The following is a 19,840-nucleotide window of genomic DNA, read 5'->3' as shown; positions in this document are numbered from 1 at the left end:
TTAAACGAATCCAATAGCATTCAACACTCTAAATTAGAAGTCTCAAATTCACAGCCTGTTGGCTATTTCTGCCCTGTAAAACTAATCTGGCCCTGTAAAACTAATCTGGGGCTATGCTATAATATGAAAGCTTTGAGTTGATCAACTGTGATTCTTAATAAAAAGAGCTCAAGGGAAGGACCTCTAGAACTGGCTGGATAGTTGAAATCTTGTGTTTTTTTTTATATTTCTCTCTTGTTTTTTTTTCCCCCAAGACTCGTGTATTCTGTTTTTATATTAAGTGTGTGTTAAACTAAACGTAGCAATATCAAACTTGCACTAACACTAAGGGTATGAAAATCATGGAAACATTACCTGATTGGCATCCCTGCGCGATCATGGTTGGAGACCAACCCAAATGATGGAAACAATGATGCAAACAGCGACCACAAATGGAACAACCCTGGCATTACAAGCATTTTTACTCGCAGGCGTTTAATGTTCAAAATAAATCAACCCTGTAATTCCACGCATTTTTAATTGCAAGTGTCCAATGATCAAACTAAAATGACCTTGGTTTAACAAAAAATCTTCATTGCATGCGTTTGATGATCAAACAAAATTACCCTGGACTTTTAAGCATTTTTTATCACAATCCTTCAATGATCATAGTAAAAACAACCCAGTTGATTTACATTCTTCATTGCAAGTTTATATAAAAAAAGAACCCTCAAAATGTAAGCATGTTTTAATTGGAAGCATTCTGTGATAAAAAAGAACCCATGGACTGATGGGATTTTTCTTTGCAACCGTTCAATAATCAAAATAAAACCATAGCATTATAACCGTTATTCATTGTAAGTGTTCAACCCCAAAATTATAAGCATTTTTCATCACACGCCTTCAATGATCAAAATAAAACAATCTTGGGTAAGAAGTCTTCATTGTGAGTATTGAATGTCAGAATTAAACAAGCGTGATATTTCAAGCATTCTTCACAATTGTTTAATCATCAAGGCTTTATTGCTAGGAGCTTGCTCTGTCCACTCCACAGCTTGCTCTGTCCACTCCACGCATCGGCCCGGTATTGCAGTACTTCCGGGAACGGTGCATTCGCAATGATCGCAGCAAGGCTTTAGGGCTAGGACCTTAGCTTGGCCCTTTGGCTGAGAGTAAGTGTCCCGGCTCCTAGGCTTTGTAGCGTATTATGAACTGACCGATAACGGATAATGGATAATGATTTATGAACAAGCTAAATAACCCTTAAAACCCCTAACCCCCCCTTATTGCTAGGCACCTTCCCAACCCAACAACCCAAGAGCTTGTTCTGTCCACTCCACGCATCGGCCCGGTATTGCAGTACCTCCGGGAACGGTGCATTCGCAATGATCGCAGCAAAGCTTTAGGCTAGGACCTTAGCTTGGCCTTTTGGCTGAGAGTAAGTGTCCCGGCTCCTAGGCTTTGTAGCGTATTATGAACTGACCGATAATGGATAATGAATAACGAAGATAGAAAAATAACCCTTAAAAACCCCAAAACCCCTATTGCTAGGACCTTAATTTGGCCTGGCCGTGGATCAGCCTCTTAAGGATCTAGTCTTTGATGCTAGGTCCAGGCTTTAGGGCTAGCTTGGCCTTTTGGCCGTACCTCTTGCCATGATCTTTGATTTTTGCATTTCGGAGATGGAATAAGAGCTTGCTCTGTCCACTCCACGCATCGGCCCGGTATTGCAGTACCTCCGGGAACGGTGCATTCGCAATGATCGCAGCAAGGCTTAAGGGCTAGGACCTTAGCTTGGCCTTTTGGCTGAGAGTAGGTGTCCCGGCTCCTAGGCTTTGTAGCGTATTATGAACTGACCGATAACGGATAATGGATAATGAATAACGAAGATAGAATAATAACCCTTAAAAACCCCAAAACCAGTTAAGCCTGGCGATATGTCTATTGATTTTTCTATATTTTCAATGATCTTAATAGAACAATCCTAGCAGCATGAGCATTTTTATTGGAAGCGTTCAATGAGCAAAAAAAAAACGTATGAAAATGGTGTTGACAAATGTATAACAAAGATAAGATGATCATCATATCAGATATTGACGTTACCTCCGTGCTATTTATTTAGGCAGGGCTCAAAATTCACACGCTAATGTTTGAGATAGATTCACGTATCCCCTGCAATATGATTGGCTACTCACTTTGTATTTAAATGCACTGTTCAAGTCAATGATTTCTCATGCAAGTCTGAACAAGTTTCCTAGTAAATTGCAAAGACCCATCACTACTGACCTGGCTAAATGACGTAAAGTTGTGACGTCATGCGTATGGGGGGGGCAAGTCTACAATTGGAACACATTTATATTTTATAGGAAAAGGGGAGAGGAATGAATTTATAGTGGTATAATCATTTAATGATTTTATATTTGAGGTTATTAGAAAATGAAAGTATCTGACGGTGGCAGGGGGAGGCGGGCTCAAATACGAGTTGACGCCATCTTGCAAACTCGGATGAGAAGAAGCCTCATTCGTGCTTTCGCCTACCATTTGACAAAGCTTTAAAAAAAAAAAAGATTTATAAAACAACGACCATCTACTACGCTTAGTTCAGGTAACAAACAACTAAAATCGTCTAATTTGATGGTTTTAGCCATTTGCTGGGAGCCTAAATCGTCACTTGTGCAATGCTTTAAGGGGACATTTGTTGTCGCTTTTCGCCGTCGTTAGCCTGGTAGCTCGCTAGCTAGCTAGCCTTTTAACTCTCCGGCGATTAATGTTTGCGTTTTTCGAAAAACAAAGACATAGCTAAGTAATTGTATCTAATGAATAACGGCGATTATCAATCTATTCGTAAACGTGAACAAAAATGGTAAAAATCGTGTCCACTTTTTCTAATTCCCTGGCATTTGTTTCGACGCTAGCATTTACTACGTCATCATTTATTTTCTGAACTTAATTTAAGGAAAACATTAAATGGGTTCTACCATTGTTTTGTATTTTGTATCGTTTGTAAAAGACTCTGGCATAACTTCTATATCGTTTTAATTATATCATACCATTTACATATTTCAACGCCATGAGGGATTGGCCATAGCCGCTACAAATTGTGCTTTTTAATCGAAGGTAAAACTGAAGTACTGGTCAAACACATTTGCTTTGTAGTTTAAATCTGAGAAATAAGCTTTGAGCAAATTGATTTACGCTGTTTTTGCGTCCTTCATAACTATATTAAAGGATAAAGTTAAGCTCCAAGATCAAAATTTCAGCCAGGCTACTTTGACTTACCTTGAAACGTGGTTGATTTTTTTTTTATACGGCAAGGCCTGTTTGGTGTCGTTTAAAAGTATTGTGTCAAGACTATCATAATTAATAAAGCTCTATCCTAGTCTTGGGCATTTTAGATCTTAAACTTTCTTTATTAACACTACAAAGGGGTTGCGAAGAAAATATCACAAGTAATTTTAGTATTACTTTAAAGACTACCTTGAATCATACTAATAACACAAGTGCTTAACCCACTTTTCGCCCAAGTTGATGGTTTTTAACTGAATCTGCTTAGCATCGAAAGCTGCAGTAGTGCCAGGGTGAACATAAAATGATTTGGTCAATTGTGTTATTTTGACATTAAATGTCCTTTAGAATGGGAAAGGAGTTACCACAATAATAATGTGTAATAGTGGCCTGTACAGCCCTTTGAAACAGTTTGTGATCAAGCGTTATACAAATAAACATGACTAGGCCTGTCTTTGATCTCTTTGATAGAGCGAACATCGCTTATGATATTGAATGGGGCACTCCTAGGAGAACATGTAATAAGACTTGAAGAGAAAGGGGGGAGGGGGAGGGGGTCGGCATGAAAAGGCTTCAAGGTATTGCTTGTAGACCAGCCTAATTTGTAAGTGCATCAGAACAATACTGACATCGGCAGCAACTAATTTCCAAATACATTTAACTAATGAACATACTCCTTTAAGGTGTTAATGGTCCTGGGGAAGAAACTACCTCTAAGCCTTGTTTTACGGGATTTGTAGTATTGACTTGATTTTGGTTACATGTATGACTTGACTGTGTCTGTACTTTAGGGTTAATACAAACCCCGACAAAGAGGACGTAGCGGCTCAGAGCTTCTTCTCAAGGCCAGCTCAAACAAGTCTGCTTGTACTCGAAAAGCCATCTTGTCCCTTCCAAAGTTGGACTCCAAGCACCTGCGCCCAAGCAAGCCTACTTGAACTGAACTGCTCCGGCACCCCTTTTATTCGCAACATCAATCTATTTAAAAACTGAAAATAATTTGTTGCTTCATGTCACAGAAAAGACACTATTGTGTAGTTAGTGGCAGGGATACATATTTGGACTTGTACAGAAATCAAAGCCCTGAAAGGGAAGGACTACCTTTGATTGTGAACGTTTCCAGTTAAGTGGATTCACTCCTCTTTTGAGGTTCATCGTTACTGGACTTATAAGCTAAGGATAAACATGAGCACTGCCAGGACAGAGAACCCAGTCATCCTGGGCTTGTCGAACCAGAATGGACAGCTTCGGGGCTCCGGGAAGCCAGGCGGGGCGCCAGGCGGCGGCAGTGGTGGAGGAGGACCCCAACAGCCACTGAACCAAATGAAAGGCACAATCAACAACGGTAATGCTCAAACAGCCCCCGCGACTAATGCTGTCATCAAGTAAGTTGCGTATCAAAGGTTGATAACATCAAAAATTGATGTTTTAACTTAAGTAGTTGTCATGAGACTGATTCTTTTGCAGGCCTGGCGATGACTGGAAGAAAAAATTAAAACTTCCCCCAAAGGACATGAGGATGAGAACTTCGGTTTGTATTTAAAACAAACAAAAAATATTGAAACATTACATTTAGTTAGACAGGTATATTAATCTCTCCAATTGGCTTAAAAATGCAAAAACCCATGGATGCTTATCTCCTTAAACATGTTTTTATTAACATTTATAAAATCATAACTACTGTAATTCCCGATTTGCAATTTTGTGCACCGAGGTTGTCTTAAATAGTAAATAATTCGTGCCAGTCCATTTTCCATTTAATACTGTCCTGTTGTCCTCGTTAATGTATCACTACCATTTCTACACTGTTGAATAGAATTGACTGTATTGTCATTGATAACAACACAGTCTACAGTGTTTACACCCAAATTAGACATGACATGCCAGGATAAAGATGTAATGAAAGATTGAAATTTAAGATTAATGTAAATATTCGGATACATTGTGAATGTGTCTTATTGGCTTATTTTGTATGAATAGTTTGTAATGCGCATTGATGTGCATATGCACTACGAAATTGCTCGCATAAATTGTAAGGATCAAAACACAATCAATATGAGTCAGTAAATTCCGAAATATGATACTATGACAATAATTGCATTACAATTCAAAGTCTGTTTTGTGGTGCCCCACAGGATGTCACTGCAACAAAAGGTAATGAATTTGAAGATTACTGCCTAAAGAGGGAGCTGCTCATGGGCATCTTTGAGATGGGCTGGGAAAAGCCGTCACCTATTCAGGTGTGTGTGCCTCCCACACAAATATATGCTGTTCTCTGCTGGTGGCGAGGGATGACTCTTATTCTGTTATTGCTGCTGGTTGTAGGAGGAAAGCATTCCCATTGCTTTGTCGGGAAGGGACATCTTGGCCCGAGCCAAGAACGGCACAGGGAAGAGTGGAGCCTACCTCATTCCCTTACTTGAACGCATTGACCTGAAGAAGGACTATATACAAGGTAGGGAGGAATATTTTTATTGCATTACACTGGTGGCCATTCTGTGTCATGGGGCTAAAATGGATTTTGTTGACCTTAAATCTGACATCTCCTGACTTCTCGAGAATCTCCACAAAGTTGAATATCAGTTAAATAGAAAAATAATCTTTTTGTTTTACACATTGGATTGGTTAAGTATCTATTTGCCCCTTTATTATTTATAATGCATTTTAGATAAATGTTACGCTCCAGCATGCTAGTACCCATTGCATCATTGTATATTATGTTAAACTATATTTTCAAGTAATCAAACATTCTCATACTAAAATAGAATTGTCTTTGTCATTGATTAAAACGTAGTGAAATAGTTTACAGATAAGATGTGGCCACAAAAATTAACCTGTAATACAGACTTAAAAAAATAATAAAGGAGAGGTAGCTTAGTGTTTTAAATTTCCCGATATACTGATAGTATGACTGAGAAACTTATTGTCAAGGCTTCCCAGTTAAACATCAAAGAATATTTACCCTGCAGTTTTCACAAAAATTCATTTGACTTAGCTGGAATTCTGGTAGATGTGTGATTGGCGCAGATGTTTTTTTGCGAGGGTTTGGCATGTATTTTCTTTTCAAATATATTCAAAGTACATGGTTAAGTTTAATGGAATTCTGGTTCTATATAGTTATTATTGACTTGACTATTGACTGGATTGCCTTTTAAATGCAATGATTTGCTCACTCTTCAACAGAAAGATGGCACCAAATTGATATTTTGCCAATAACAGATGACACTATTTTATTTGTCTTGCCTACCCAGCACTGGTGATTGTGCCCACTAGAGAATTGGCTCTGCAAGTAAGCCAAATATGTATCCAGGTCAGCAAACACATGGGTGGCGTAAAGGTGATGGCAACCACGGGTGGAACCAACCTACGTGATGACATCATGAGACTGGATGAAACCGGTAATGTTTTGTTTATTTTTTTTGAAACCCGGGCAAGAATCCCTCTGATTGTGGGCTTAAGATTTTGTTTTCTTTCCCTTTTCTAGTTCATGTTGTAATTGCAACACCAGGGAGGATTTTAGACCTCATCAAGAAAGGAGTGGCCAAAGTTGGTCAAGTGCAGATGATTGTACTTGACGAGGTGTGTATATGCTTGTCATTTTTTTTTTTAAATAAACTATTATTTTTAAATAAGTTGTTAATCTGCTCTTCCAACAGGCTGACAAACTCCTGTCTCAGGACTTTGTTGTCATGATGGAGGAGATTCTGGGCTTCCTCTCCAAACAGAGACAGATTTTGCTATACTCTGCTACCTTCCCTCTCAGTGTGCAGAAGTTTATGGTATGTTTTCAATGATTGGCATAATAAGTATAGTACACACCTCCTTTATTTCGTCTTATTTTCACAATTTGGCTACACTACCAGCTATGAAGTTAACTTTGTGTTCAATTCTAATGGATATAATTCGTTGTAGTCAATGCTTCTCCTAATTTTCCTCTGGTCTGACCGTTCACACAAAGTCGGTGAGCAACGCTTGAAACAACTGTGAGCAACAGCGACTCCAAGTGTGGCAACTAAATCATTATCAAACATGTCCAACTCTTGACATCACGTTACATTCTGCTGTGTTTCCGGCAATGCAACATTATTTTTCACTTTTTAATGAATTGACCAATGTACGATTGATTGCAAGGGTTGCCTTGCCTACAAACGTCATTTTTTACAATTCTTCGCAAGATTTCCATTTCTTATTTTTCCTGATATCTTTTGTCGCATAATACCAACATTTTTGGGGGCTTATTTAGTCGGTTGCACGATACAGAACTGTATTTAATTACGTTTTTTTAGTGGAAGTACAATGTTGGCAAGATTAACTTGATATAATTGGAAATTATTTGAATGCAACACAAACTTTATCCTTTTCCCCTGTTTTTTCTCTTTTTTTTTTTAAAAAATTCCTTTTTTTAAAAAAAAAAATCTCATTGTGTTTTTTGCCTCGCTGTTACTTTTATCTTGCTTTTTTGTTCTCTATTACCCTTTTCCCTTTATTTGCTTCTTTCTTTTCTTCTGGCTTTGTTTTCTGAACTTATCTGCTGCTCTTTTTTTCTCTTTTTCTCTCCTTTTGTTTCGTTTTTTTCCTCAGTTTTTTACAACTTTTTCAGCTTGGTATTTTTTTTCTTTTCTATTTCCCCCCTTCAAGTCATTTTGTGCACAATTTTACATAATATTTGGTCGTGTAAGGATTAAAGAAGCAAAAACAACCTGAAGAGCCGTTTGGGGCCCGAAAGACGGTTCTTTTTAGTGAGCCGACCTGAAGAAGCCGGTTCTCGAAAAACTTTACTGACTTTACTCAACGTTCTACTTCGACATTGACATCAAAATACTGCATTTAGAACACAGTGTTAGGGAAAGCCGTGTATTTTTACCTTCATGCACTGTAACTTTGACTTAATTCGCTTCTTAATTCACAATTTCGAGCCCTGGTTTTTGTGAGCTGGCTAGATTCTCTTGTGCGCGAAAAAGCTCTGGGTAGTGCGCAATTGCGCACACACACAGCTTAGAGGGAACATTTGTTGTAGTCCCTTTTCATTTCTTTTCGAGTCTCATGAAGACACGTGAAGACAGTTCCCATTTTCACTTAACTTTGCTATTGCATTTTCTTTCATTTCCTATTTACTTATGAAAATGCCCATTTGTCTCTGGGTTTTATTGTTGTGATTAATACGGGAAAAAGAATCTCTGGAAATGTAAATGTTGATTTTAAATTAAACCATTTGTAAATAAACTCCTTAACGTTCTGCGCCCCCCCCCCCCTGTACTGCCCTCATTAGCCTATAATGCATGTATTGACAAAATGTAGAGCTCGCCTTCTTGAACTTAAAATATCTTTAGCCAGTAGTAACCAATACAAAGGATTGACAAATTGAATAGCCAATGAAATTCTGAAATTACGATATACACTTGGTATTAAAATTATTAGAACCCAAAATAAACATGCATAACGCCACTTGTGATTCATTTTCATGCACCATTGTTATGTGCAAGTGTGTGCGCGCAATCATTAACTGACCCCTGTAAAGGAGTCAAATATTTACAACTTTCAAAATGTCTAAAAATTGGCCAAAGTAAAATATGTCATTGCAGAGGTTATATAGCTGTAAATTGGTCGTCTCCAAATGGCCACTTGTGGAAACACCTTAACCTACCCCTATAAAAGGTGTCAAACACAATGTTTAGTTTGTAATCAAATTCGACATGATACCAAGTGAGGCTTCAAGCTATTATCTCACCTACTTTCTACCTAAAATGCCCATGCTACACTCATCTGCAGGCATTTGATTGCATAAAGAGTTAACACGAGGGGGGAAACCTATTCCTGTGTTAAACGCAGATTACTCGATGTTAGTTGCACTTGCAGTGATTATTTCAGTTTGGCACAAATCGTCAGTGTGTCACCTTTCAAATGAGATAAAAACTACATGTTTCCCAAACAAGAACAGCATTCAATTTCCTTTGGGTAGCTTTTGGTTTAGGAATTTAGGTGAATTTGAGAGGAATGTTAAGGGGTTAACCAACCAATGACTGTTATAATGATGTAACACATTAGTTGAAGATTGACAGAAGCGTCTCAAGTTATTTGGGGACAGTGCTCAGCCTATTACTTCTGAGTCATCATTTTTTTCTGTTTTAATGGGGATTTTCTAATGTTGTGATGTTTGTTGCAACATACTTGAAAAGGGAGATTATGTGGCAAAAAAACACGTCTCATCAAATTGTTATAATCTCTTTCTCGTGTTGTGGAAACTAGAAATTGGTGAAGCTTCTTTGTTCTGTCAATCTCACAAACATGTATTCGTTGTGCTTGTAGAATTCGCACCTGCAGAAACCCTATGAGATCAATCTCATGGAGGAGCTCACACTGAAGGGTGTGACTCAGTATTATGCTTACGTCACTGAAAGACAAAAAGTGCATTGTCTTAACACCTTGTTCTCCAGGGTAAGATAGACTCTTCCGGTTCAATCTGACCCGAATCAATCCTGAGAACAAAGAAACAGACAAAATGTCATTTGTCTCCTAGCTCCAGATCAATCAGTCTATAATCTTCTGCAACTCCTCTCAGAGAGTGGAACTCCTTGCCAAAAAGATCTCCCAACTTGGTTATTCCTGTTTCTACATCCATGCTAAGATGAGACAGGTTGGAATGCTGTTTAGTCAGTCTACAAATGGTCAGGGGAAATATTCGTTTTTTTTGACTTCCTCCTCTCTCCAGGAACACCGCAATCGTGTTTTCCACGACTTCCGCAATGGTCTCTGTCGAAACCTCGTCTGCACTGGTGAGTTGCACACCAGAATATTCATAGTTTCATTATGACCATTTTGTAGTTGGACCAAAAGTCAATTCTTCAAATATATTTGCTTAACATTCCCCCAAACTTTTATTTTTCTCCAGACCTCTTTACAAGAGGAATTGACATTCAAGCTGTGAATGTTGTGATCAATTTTGACTTCCCAAAGCTGGGAGAGACATACCTACACCGTATTGGCAGATCTGGTGAGAATTTTCCCATAGAATCCTCCCTATCCTAAACGTAAATAATAACATCACCCATCATCATCCTCAAAGGCCGCTTTGGACATTTGGGTTTGGCCATCAACCTGATCACATATGACGACCGCTTCAACCTGAAAGGCATAGAAGAGCAGCTCGGTACGGAGATCAAGCCCATCCCCGGCATAATTGACAAGAGCTTGTATGTGGCCGAGTACCACAGTGAGAGTGGGGAAGAAGTCAAGCCATGAGCCAGTGAGTATAGTGGCATAAAATATATTCTCAATTTTGGATTGCCTCAGTCGATAATTGCAAAATAGGTGCCTTCTAGTAATTTCACTTTGTGGTGTACAGTTACATGTTTCCCCATCGGTCAAAGACTCATTATTTGCAACAATTCTAGATCTGGTGGATAAGCAAAAGTTTGACCTCTGCAATGTTTCATGGACAAGGCACAAAGCATATGAGATCAGAAACTCTAACATTTTAGTTGGTGTTGACATGTTTTGATCATTCATTGTACGCTAAATGTCATTCAACAATACTTGCCTTTAGTGATTGGGAATGAGATGCATTACAAATACTCAATTGTCACTTCTAAATACTGTTAACCCCCAGGGATATAACATTAATCTGTTCTGAGGCGAGGATTGCATTGTGAACTTGCCATATAAAGAGGGATTGGAAACTATGGTAATGTGTTCCCGATCCATTGTACCTCTGATAAAAACATAACAAAATCGTATATAGGAAGTACAATATTTGTATTATACATGAACGTGATTAACAGTATATTCATACACATAAAAGAAAAGTTTTAATTTTGCGTGACTTGAGCTGGTCAGTTAGAGTATCTGGTGAATCCAGAAGGGGGATTAGGACAGTTAATTAAAATTAAACTAATTTTAAAACTTGCAAATATTTTGTTGACATTAAGTTTTTAATTGTCTCCATAGTCCTAATTGTTGTCTTGATCATCGATTGGTTTCGGCCTCAGCAAGGGTAACAACTCATGTTTCTTGGTCATGTTTTCTTCTCCATCCAACATCACTGAAAACCCCGGGACCTGAAGCCAACAAATACACTGTGTTTTTTGGTACTTTTTTTTTCTTTTTTTCTCCCCTTTACCACTGTATTTTACACTCAACGTTTTCAAAGTACACTGGATTCTTAACTGAATGAAGGGAGACATTTTTGATGATTTAGCTAATGGCATATTGGACAAATATAAAAATCAAACAATCAGTAAATCAGCATTTTATGGCATTGACCAATAGCAGATGGGCATGTTGGAGAGGTAAATTCTAATACGCACCAACATCGAAACGTTGATCCTTAGTACGTTTTTGGCTCGCAAAATCATTTGTTTTTTAGTAAGGGTAGTGAAAAACTACACCAGAAAGTCAAAGGGTGACAAGGTGCTGTATCCCGCGGTGTACTGTAATTTAGACCATTTTCAGTAATGTAACTCAAAGTTTATTTTTGCTCGTTTTTGTCATTCACAGATAAGTACATCGTCCATTCCCCTTTGGACCCCCCACTCCAGTCTGGATTTTTTTTTTTTTTTTTTTTTTTTTTTTTTTTTTTTTTTTTGGAGGATGCCTTCACCAGGAATGTCAGTTTATGGGATCCATTTTGGAAGAACACTTTTTTGCTTCTCATGGGGCCACATTCTGCGGCGACCGCCCCGAAGACATCCCTCCGACCAAGACCCCTCCTTACAAGGAAAGTGCCGTATCAATGAAGTGAAAGATCCTGGCACATGTTATTTTTACCTAGCCAAACCAGCACCGGCGTGCTCCCTTAAAAAAAGAGCCCATCTGCCATTTTTTTGTTTTGTTTTTGAACCCTTTTTTTATGAAGTGCCTTAAGAAGCAGTCCCACTCTTAGTGAAGTAATAACCATTGCTGTCATTACTTGTAACCATTTTCTCGTTTCTGCTTGTCTGGGGGTCTGCTGCGCTTCAGTCTGGCTCAACAATGAGATATAAACTTGGATACTTCCCCATTTAAAGGACAAAGATGCTGGAGGTTATATTGTTTTTTTAATTAAACTAAGGAGCAAGACTGTCAGTCAATCAGTTTGAAAAAAATGTGCTTCAAGAGGAATAAAATTTAGTCGATGGTGAGGCAAATCAATATGAGAATTTCAAAAAAAAGTGAGGACCATGCCTCCACCACCAACCTTCCTTACCTTTTATGGGAAATCTGTACTTAACTCTGTGTTTTGGGGTGGATGTGTCTGTATGTGTAATTTCTATATACATACACCTACCTTCATTTTAAGATTGTTTTAAGACCGGTCAACAATGAGGCTGGCCGCAATCAATACCGCCCCTTTTGACACACGTACTCGTTGGCACTGGAGACTTTTTGATTACTGCCTATTGGCCTGTGACTTTATTTATAATTTTAGAAAATTGACACGATTGTTTGGAATCTAAAGCAAAAGAACCCCCTGCCTTGTGCATAAATTGCTAGTGAGGCCAGACATGATAGTCAAAGTTGCACTTCCTTCGGCTCAAGTGATTTTTAACAACTTCGGTATGACAAATGAGTCGCATCGTCTGATTCGCTGTCGTGAGTCTTTACTTTGTGGAGACTTCCTGTCCTGTTGCAGCAATCGACAAGGCGGAAGGCAGCAGCCGACTTGATTTTACCAAGGATGTCGAGAGGAAAAGCATCAGTGACTCGTCACCTGGGGGAGCAACTCGTAGCAGGAAGTCACACTGAAAAAAATAAGACAACCCAGGACAGATTGCCCAATGCACAGAGTTGAGTTCAGCCAATACCATGGACTGCTTTTTGAACACGCCACGCAAACATGAACTTATTGTTGGAGAAAATTCCTTTCTAAAGCAAACTGGAGGGGAATGGTTACCATGGATGACTAAATGGCTTGGACTGAAAACTCTGATCGAGTTTACTGGCTTACATGTTTTGTTCAGTGTTGGGGTTCTGGGTATAGTAAATGAACTTTTTTTCCCTGAATTTTCTCAGAATTTATCTTGGGTTCCCTTAATTTGAGGCAAGATGCTCTTAACTGTTTTGACTCACAGCGACCGTTTCTAAAATTTTCCCCTTTAGTGTCCTGGTTGTGTCAGAACGGTGATTCTCCCTGCTTGCTCTCATGTCATTGTTCCCCTTTAAGAATTCAATCGTTCAATTTGGCCCATTGGCTGGGGTGGGAGGTGGGATTTTATGTTAAAAGACTAAAGTAAAACCGTCAATGTGAGCAAGTGATAGAATCGAAACTTTGCAGACACTCGGCAGCCGTCTGCAGCGTGGCGGCATGTCAGTAAGGTTGTTTTGAAGGTGGGTCCTACTGGACGAAGCAATATGATTGGACAATGCCTACTGCTGACGGTCGCCACGTTTAGAACCTTGGAGACTGAGACAAAAGCATCTTGTCAAAAATCTTAAATTGGATTTGTCCATTAACAAAATTGTCTCATTCTTTAGGGTCATCTAAATTTGTCTTTTCAATTGGCCTAATTGCTGCCCTGATGCATACGAATCCTTGACATCAATGACCAAAAAAATACACGCTATTTGTGTAATTTAGCCCGTTGTCAGTTTCTGATCGGTAGGATACTCGTTGATGCATCAGCACATTTTGGGGAGGTGCCATCTGTTAAAATGGCGTTGCAAAAACAAAATTAATGTTCTTGTTAATTTTGTTTTTGCCCAATGAAAATTTTTCAAAAGGAAAACAAGTTTTTTTTTTTTTTTTTTTTTTGGGAAGTTTTTATTTTCAGTAAATTTGGATCTAAATTCGATTGGCAGACCTATTCAGTGAAGCTGATTTTACAAAGCGTTGAGTTCAAAACGACCGGAAAAGACAATTGTTACAAATATTGGGCTTAGAAAAACATTTGAAATTTCTGTTCTAAATAAAGCTCACTGAATTTACGTTTGGCTCCTTGGTTTTCTTTGTGGGTTTTAGAACTTTTGGTTCTAAAGTTTTTCGAACTTAATGTCCCATGTTGTCGTTAACCTCCCTGCTCCGAATGACTCCGTTTACCACCAAGTAGTTTTTGTTATTTGCATAGAGATTAAAATTTTACAGTACTTTGGTTTCGGCCATACGACATATCAATGTTTTCATGTCACAATGTAGAATAAGACGTAGCTTCCCACCGTACGACAAATGTATTTTATATATCATTGGTGTATATATTGGCTAAACTACTCCCACAATGCCTTTCCTTTTTTTTTTTTTAGACTTTGAGTTAAAGACACAGTTTTCATTACATTGTATATTTTTGCTGTGTTTGTTTTAAAACTTTCAATACTGCTAAAAGAGAAAGCAAAAACTTTGGAATTTTTGGTGTCAGCGGAATGGCCTTTGGGTGGATTGAAAGCTTTTGACTGGGAGGCAACAATATGTAAAAAGGAGATTTTTCTTCTGGATACTTTGACATTTGTTGTGGAGCACCACAGGGTTCCGTCCTGGGTCCAAGGCCTTTCAATTGATATAAAGGATACAATGGCTTGCAAAACTATTAGGCCCCCTTGAACTATATGACCTTTTAGCTCATTTCAGAATTCAGACATCAAAATATAAAACGGTAATTTCCTGTGAAGAATCAACATGTGGGACACAATCATGAAGTGGAACACATTTTATTGGATATTTTAAACCTTTTAACAAATAAATGAAAAAGTGGGTGTGCAAAATTATCCAGACCCTTTACTTTCAGTGAAGTGAACTTTGTACAGAAGTTCAGTAAGGATCTCTGAATGATTCAATGTTGATCTAAATGACTAACGATGATAAATGGAATCCACCTGTGTATAATCAAGCCTCTATAAATGCACCTGCACTGTGATAGTCTCAGAGGTCTGTTTAAAGCACAGGGAGCATCATGAAGAATGAGGAACACACCAGGCAGGTCTGAGATACTGTTGTGGAGAAGTTTAAAGCTGGATTTGGATACAAAAAGATTTCCCAAGCTTTAAACATCACAAGGAGCACTGCAAGCAATAATATTGAAATGGAAGGATTATCGGACCACTGCAAATCTACCAAGATCTGGCTATCCCCCTCTTACAAGGAGAAAACTGATCAGAGATAGAGCCAAGAGGCCCATGATCACTGGATGACCTGCAGAGGTCTACAGCTGAGGTAGGAGAATATCGTTGTCGAATCAGTCGTATACAGCACAAATCGGGCCTTTATGGAAGAGTGGCAATAAGGAAGCCATTTCTTAAAGATATCCATAAAAGTGCTGTTTAAAGTTTGCCACAAGCCACCTGGGAGGCACACTAAACATGTGGAAGAAGGTGCTCTGGTCAGATGAGACCAAAATCAAACTTTGGCAACAATGCAAGACGTTATGTTTGGCCTAAAAGCAGCACAGCTCATCACCCTCAACAAACCATCCCCACTGTCAAACATGGTGGTGGCAGCATCATGGTTTGAGCCTGCTTTTCTTCAGCAGGGACAGTGAAGATAGTTAAAATTGATGGGAAGATGGATGGAGCCAAATGCAGGACCATTCTGGAAGAAAACCTTATAGAGTCCGCATAAGACCTGAGACAGAGATTTGTCTTCCAACAAGACAATGATCCAAAACATAAAGCAAAAGCTAGAATTTACTTTTATTATCATTCTTGTACCCATGCACATAGAATGAAATGTCGATAAATCTGACCCGCACAGTTAAACTGTAGCGAGCCGATGTAACCGCAGCCGACCAGGGCGCCGCCATTTTAGACCCAACTGCTGTGTTGGGAGTCATTAGGTGACCAAACCCCCCAATTCCAACCCTTTATGCCGAGCGCCAAGCAGGGAGGCAATGAGTACCAATGTTGTAAGTCTTAGATATGACTCGGCCGAGGCTTGAACCAGCAACCTCCCAGTCTCGGAGCGGGCGCCCAACCCTCAAGGCCACAGAGCTTAAATGGAATGGGTCGCTAAAAAAGATTTCAAGGTCCTAGAATGGTCAAGTGAAAGTCTAGACCTCAATACAATTAAGAATCTGTGGAAAAAACTGAAAACTGCTGTTCACAAACGCTTTCTATCCAACCTCACTGAGCTCGAGCTGTTTTGCAAGGAGGAATGAGCAAAAATATCAGTTTCTCGATGTCCAAAACTGATAGAGACATAACCCAAGCGACTTGCAGCTCTAATCGCAGCAAAAGTTGGCGCTACAAAGTATTAACTCAATGGGGCTGAATAATTTTGCATACCCACTTTTTCGTTTTTTTATTTTTTAAAGAAGTTTAAAATATCCAATAAAGTGTGTTCCACTTCATGATTTTTCCCCACTTATTATTGATTCTTTACAATAAATTACAGTTTTTTATCTTTATGTTTGAAGTCTGAAATGTGGCAAAAGGTCACAAAGTTCAAGGGGTCCAAATAGTTTTGCAAGCCACTGTATATTCAATATTTCCAAACTATTCAAATTGGTCATATTTGCAGATGACACTAACATTTTCTATTCCAACGATAATTATATTGATCCTGTAACTAATATTAATAGTGAATTAATTACCCTAAAACATGGTTGGATATAAATAATCTTTAAATAAAACTAAAGTGATATTATCCGGTAATAACAAGGCAAATATAAACCTAGCGGTAAAATTGGATGGTGTTGCCATAGACAGAAATTCAATTTTTAGGAGTTATGGTAGACAGAAAATTAGATGAAAACGCATATCAGACACATACAAACAAAGGTATAGTAAAGTATTTCAATTATTAATAAAGCCAAATTATTTTTAAATTATAATGCACTGTACTCCATCCCCCTTTTGTACTCTAAAAACGAGCAATTAGAATTTTACATAAAGCAGGATACTGTGATCATACCAATATCCTATTTCTGCAGTCCAAATTATTAAAACTGTTTGATCGAGTGGAGTTCTCCACTTCCCAACTACTATTCAAAGTGAACAAAGATATACTGCTGGAGAAGATACCAAAATATTTACACAAAAAGAAGGAAGCTACAACTTGAGGGGATGTAGTAACTTTTAAAACCGGTGAGAACTACCAGGAAAACTATGTGTGTGTCTGTATGTAGAGTTAAACTTTGGAACAAATTACAGGATGAGCCAAAAAAATTTCCACGTATTCACCTGTTCAAACGCAGATACAAAAAAAAAACAATATTGGCAAATTACAGAGAGGAAATGGTATCTGGTTGATATAGCAAAAGGTAGATGTAAGCAAATCATCATTGTTATTATTATTATTATTATTATTATTATTATTATTATTATTATATTAATATAATGGTAATGATAATTATAATTATTATAACTGTCATCAATAACTAGCATTGTAGAGTTAATATAGGGGTAAAACTAAATTAATCTGGTAGGATAAAAACTGTGATGGAAGTGGTGATACTGATGATAATAAAGAGACTGTGTATCCACAGAGCCAATGTGCCGAGAGGTGTTAGTTGTTTGTAAATACACAGAAGAGCTAACTGTGAGACACTATTAATCAAGTCTTGTGTGGAGTTTGCATGGTCTCCCCGAAACTAAATATGAAAAAAATTACTAAATTTTGTGCAGGCTTGGGGTGTAACGGAACACATGGAACGGCAAAAATGATGTTGGCAAGCTGTTTGAATTTATTTTCATTTTGTTTCTGTCGCATTTTATGTTAGTTTTGCTGGAGATCAAAGAGATCAAAGCCAGGAGAGAAAGCTTACCACGTGTTGTGAGTCATACTTTTATTCATATTTAGTTTATTTTGTCTTTTATTAGCATATTTGGTATTGGAGTAATTCAAAAGTAATTGAAAGTAATCAAGTTAAAGTAACCCTACCCAACCCTGTACGTGTGTGTGTGTGTGTGTGTGTGTGTTTACTTTGTAGAACACTTGACATCCCTGGTTTTAAACACTATGACCGTTAGATAAAGCTGTCGTTCTTTATTGTAATTTTGTTTCGATTTTGTTAAAATAATTACCCTTGAAAAGTTAGCCTGCGGTGTATGATATCAGAAAAAACTGGGTTATTGGAATAAAAAATACTCCCTGCTGTTACACTTGATGACCACTCGATGGCTCAATCGTACTGTATTTTCCAGACACATTACATGCTTTGGTTCAAATGTTTGGATTTAAGAAATCGTGGAGGGTATATTATAAATTAAAAAAACTAATGAACTGAGTTTCTAGTTTGAAACTGAACACATTTAAGGATACGATGATAAAGATCTACCTTCTATATTTTATTCTCACTGCTGAAGCAAATTGCGCTGAGCTGTGCAGGCAAATATTACAACATTGTCATTTCCTTTTTCGCCCCCACATGACTCATTTAGCGTGCACGCGCTTCTGTGTGCACGTTCTCTCTGAACTCTAGCTCATTTGCAAGCAAAGCTGCTAGCAAGTCACGAGAATAAAGAGATTTTAATTACCGCGCCAACAAATGAACCCCTTGCTGTTCGCAAAGGTTAAAATGACAAATGCCGCCGAGTGAAATTTTGCCACTAAGCTTATTCATGCCCCGCTGGACCTCAACAATGCTCAATTAGCTGTTTTAGTTTTTTTTCTACTCGGCAATGTTTTATTTTAAATGGTACCCCACCACCAGAGGTCGTTTTAGCTTAGAATAGAACTGAAACGTGTGCATTGGACATAAGACACTGGCAAAGTTTGGATCCTTCTTCCATATATTTGCAAGGATATATTTCAGCCTGTGACAGGACATAAAAACTTGCATCTTTGAGCTTGAATCACCTGGAAAACTAAATATGATGCTATTTGGAGTTGGTCATATCTGGTTTAAGTGGCCGACTTTAGCGGCTCCCGCAAGAAGCTGCTAAATAGGCCAGTAAAAGAGTAAATATGCAGTGGCAGCTCACGATAGCAGCTTGACGCAAGCCGTAGCCTGCAATGTCTGCATCCTTGCGGCTATCGAGTGGCTAAAAAAAGAAACAGTGAAAAAAACGGATGTCTGATTAACGAGACACAGCGATGTTTGCTTGCATAAGCATATGTAGAAGGGGAGTGACACTGTATGAAAAAATAAGAGCAGCCAGCCATAACTTGCTGCCGAGTGGCTAAAATGAATGGCTAGAAAAGGAATACAGTGGGACCTCGCTACTTCGCGGTTCAACGTTCGCGGGTTCAGAGCTTCGCGGGTCTAAAAAATGATAATAATTAAAAAAAAGAATAAAAAAAAAAAAGATTTTTTTCCTTTTTTTAAAAAGAATTTTTGAAGGGGCGTCGCTACTTCGTGGTTCCATGTTCGCGGGTTCAGAGCTTCGCAGGTCTAAAAAAATAATAATAGTAAAATAAAATAATTTAAAAAAAAAAAGTTTTTTCTTAAAGCATTTTTGAAGGGGCGTCGCTACTTCACGAATTTTCACTTTTTGCGGGTGGTTTTGGTCCCCATTAACCACGATAACCGAGGGATTACTGTACTGTAAAACTGAAGATGCCTGAATCACGGACTTTGCGATGTTCGCTTGCATGACCAGTTATGGAGGGTATTGAAACTTAAGGAAGAAGCAGGAGCAGCTAACAATAACCATAACAGCATACAATAGCTTGCAGTCTTGTGGCTAACATGAGTGGCTAGAGAAGAAAACAGCAAAGACGTTAAAGTTCCCTGAA

At 38.3% G+C, this 19,840-nt stretch overlaps 1 protein-coding gene and 1 pseudogene across 1 annotated transcript; both read left to right on the top strand.

The window, feature by feature from the left end:
- Nucleotides 1-1,603: 1,603 nt before the first annotated feature.
- Nucleotides 1,604-1,737, top strand: LOC148357573 (U2 spliceosomal RNA; annotated as a pseudogene).
- Nucleotides 1,738-2,367: 630 nt separating this feature from the next.
- ddx6 (DEAD (Asp-Glu-Ala-Asp) box helicase 6) lies at nt 2,368-14,163 on the top strand. The gene is made up of 14 exons (XM_088345292.1): nt 2,368-2,584; nt 4,056-4,649; nt 4,732-4,795; nt 5,400-5,504; nt 5,590-5,719; nt 6,516-6,662; nt 6,749-6,843; nt 6,921-7,043; nt 9,571-9,699; nt 9,782-9,898; nt 9,974-10,037; nt 10,154-10,255; nt 10,328-10,507; nt 11,758-14,163. Exons 2-13 carry the CDS (start codon nt 4,450-4,452, stop codon nt 10,501-10,503), a joined length of 1,452 nt encoding a protein of 483 aa, XP_088201418.1. The 5' UTR covers nt 2,368-2,584; nt 4,056-4,449; the 3' UTR covers nt 10,504-10,507; nt 11,758-14,163.
- The last annotated feature ends 5,677 nt before the right edge of the window (nt 14,164-19,840 follow it).

This window comes from Urocampus carinirostris, chromosome 10 (genome assembly GCF_059441175.1).
Source record: "Urocampus carinirostris isolate Australia breed hairy pipefish chromosome 10, RoL_Ucar_1.0, whole genome shotgun sequence".
Classification (NCBI taxonomy): Eukaryota; Metazoa; Chordata; class Actinopteri; order Syngnathiformes; family Syngnathidae; genus Urocampus; species Urocampus carinirostris.
Note: the sequence above shows the minus strand (reverse complement) of the source record. Positions and strands in the feature narration are given on the sequence as shown.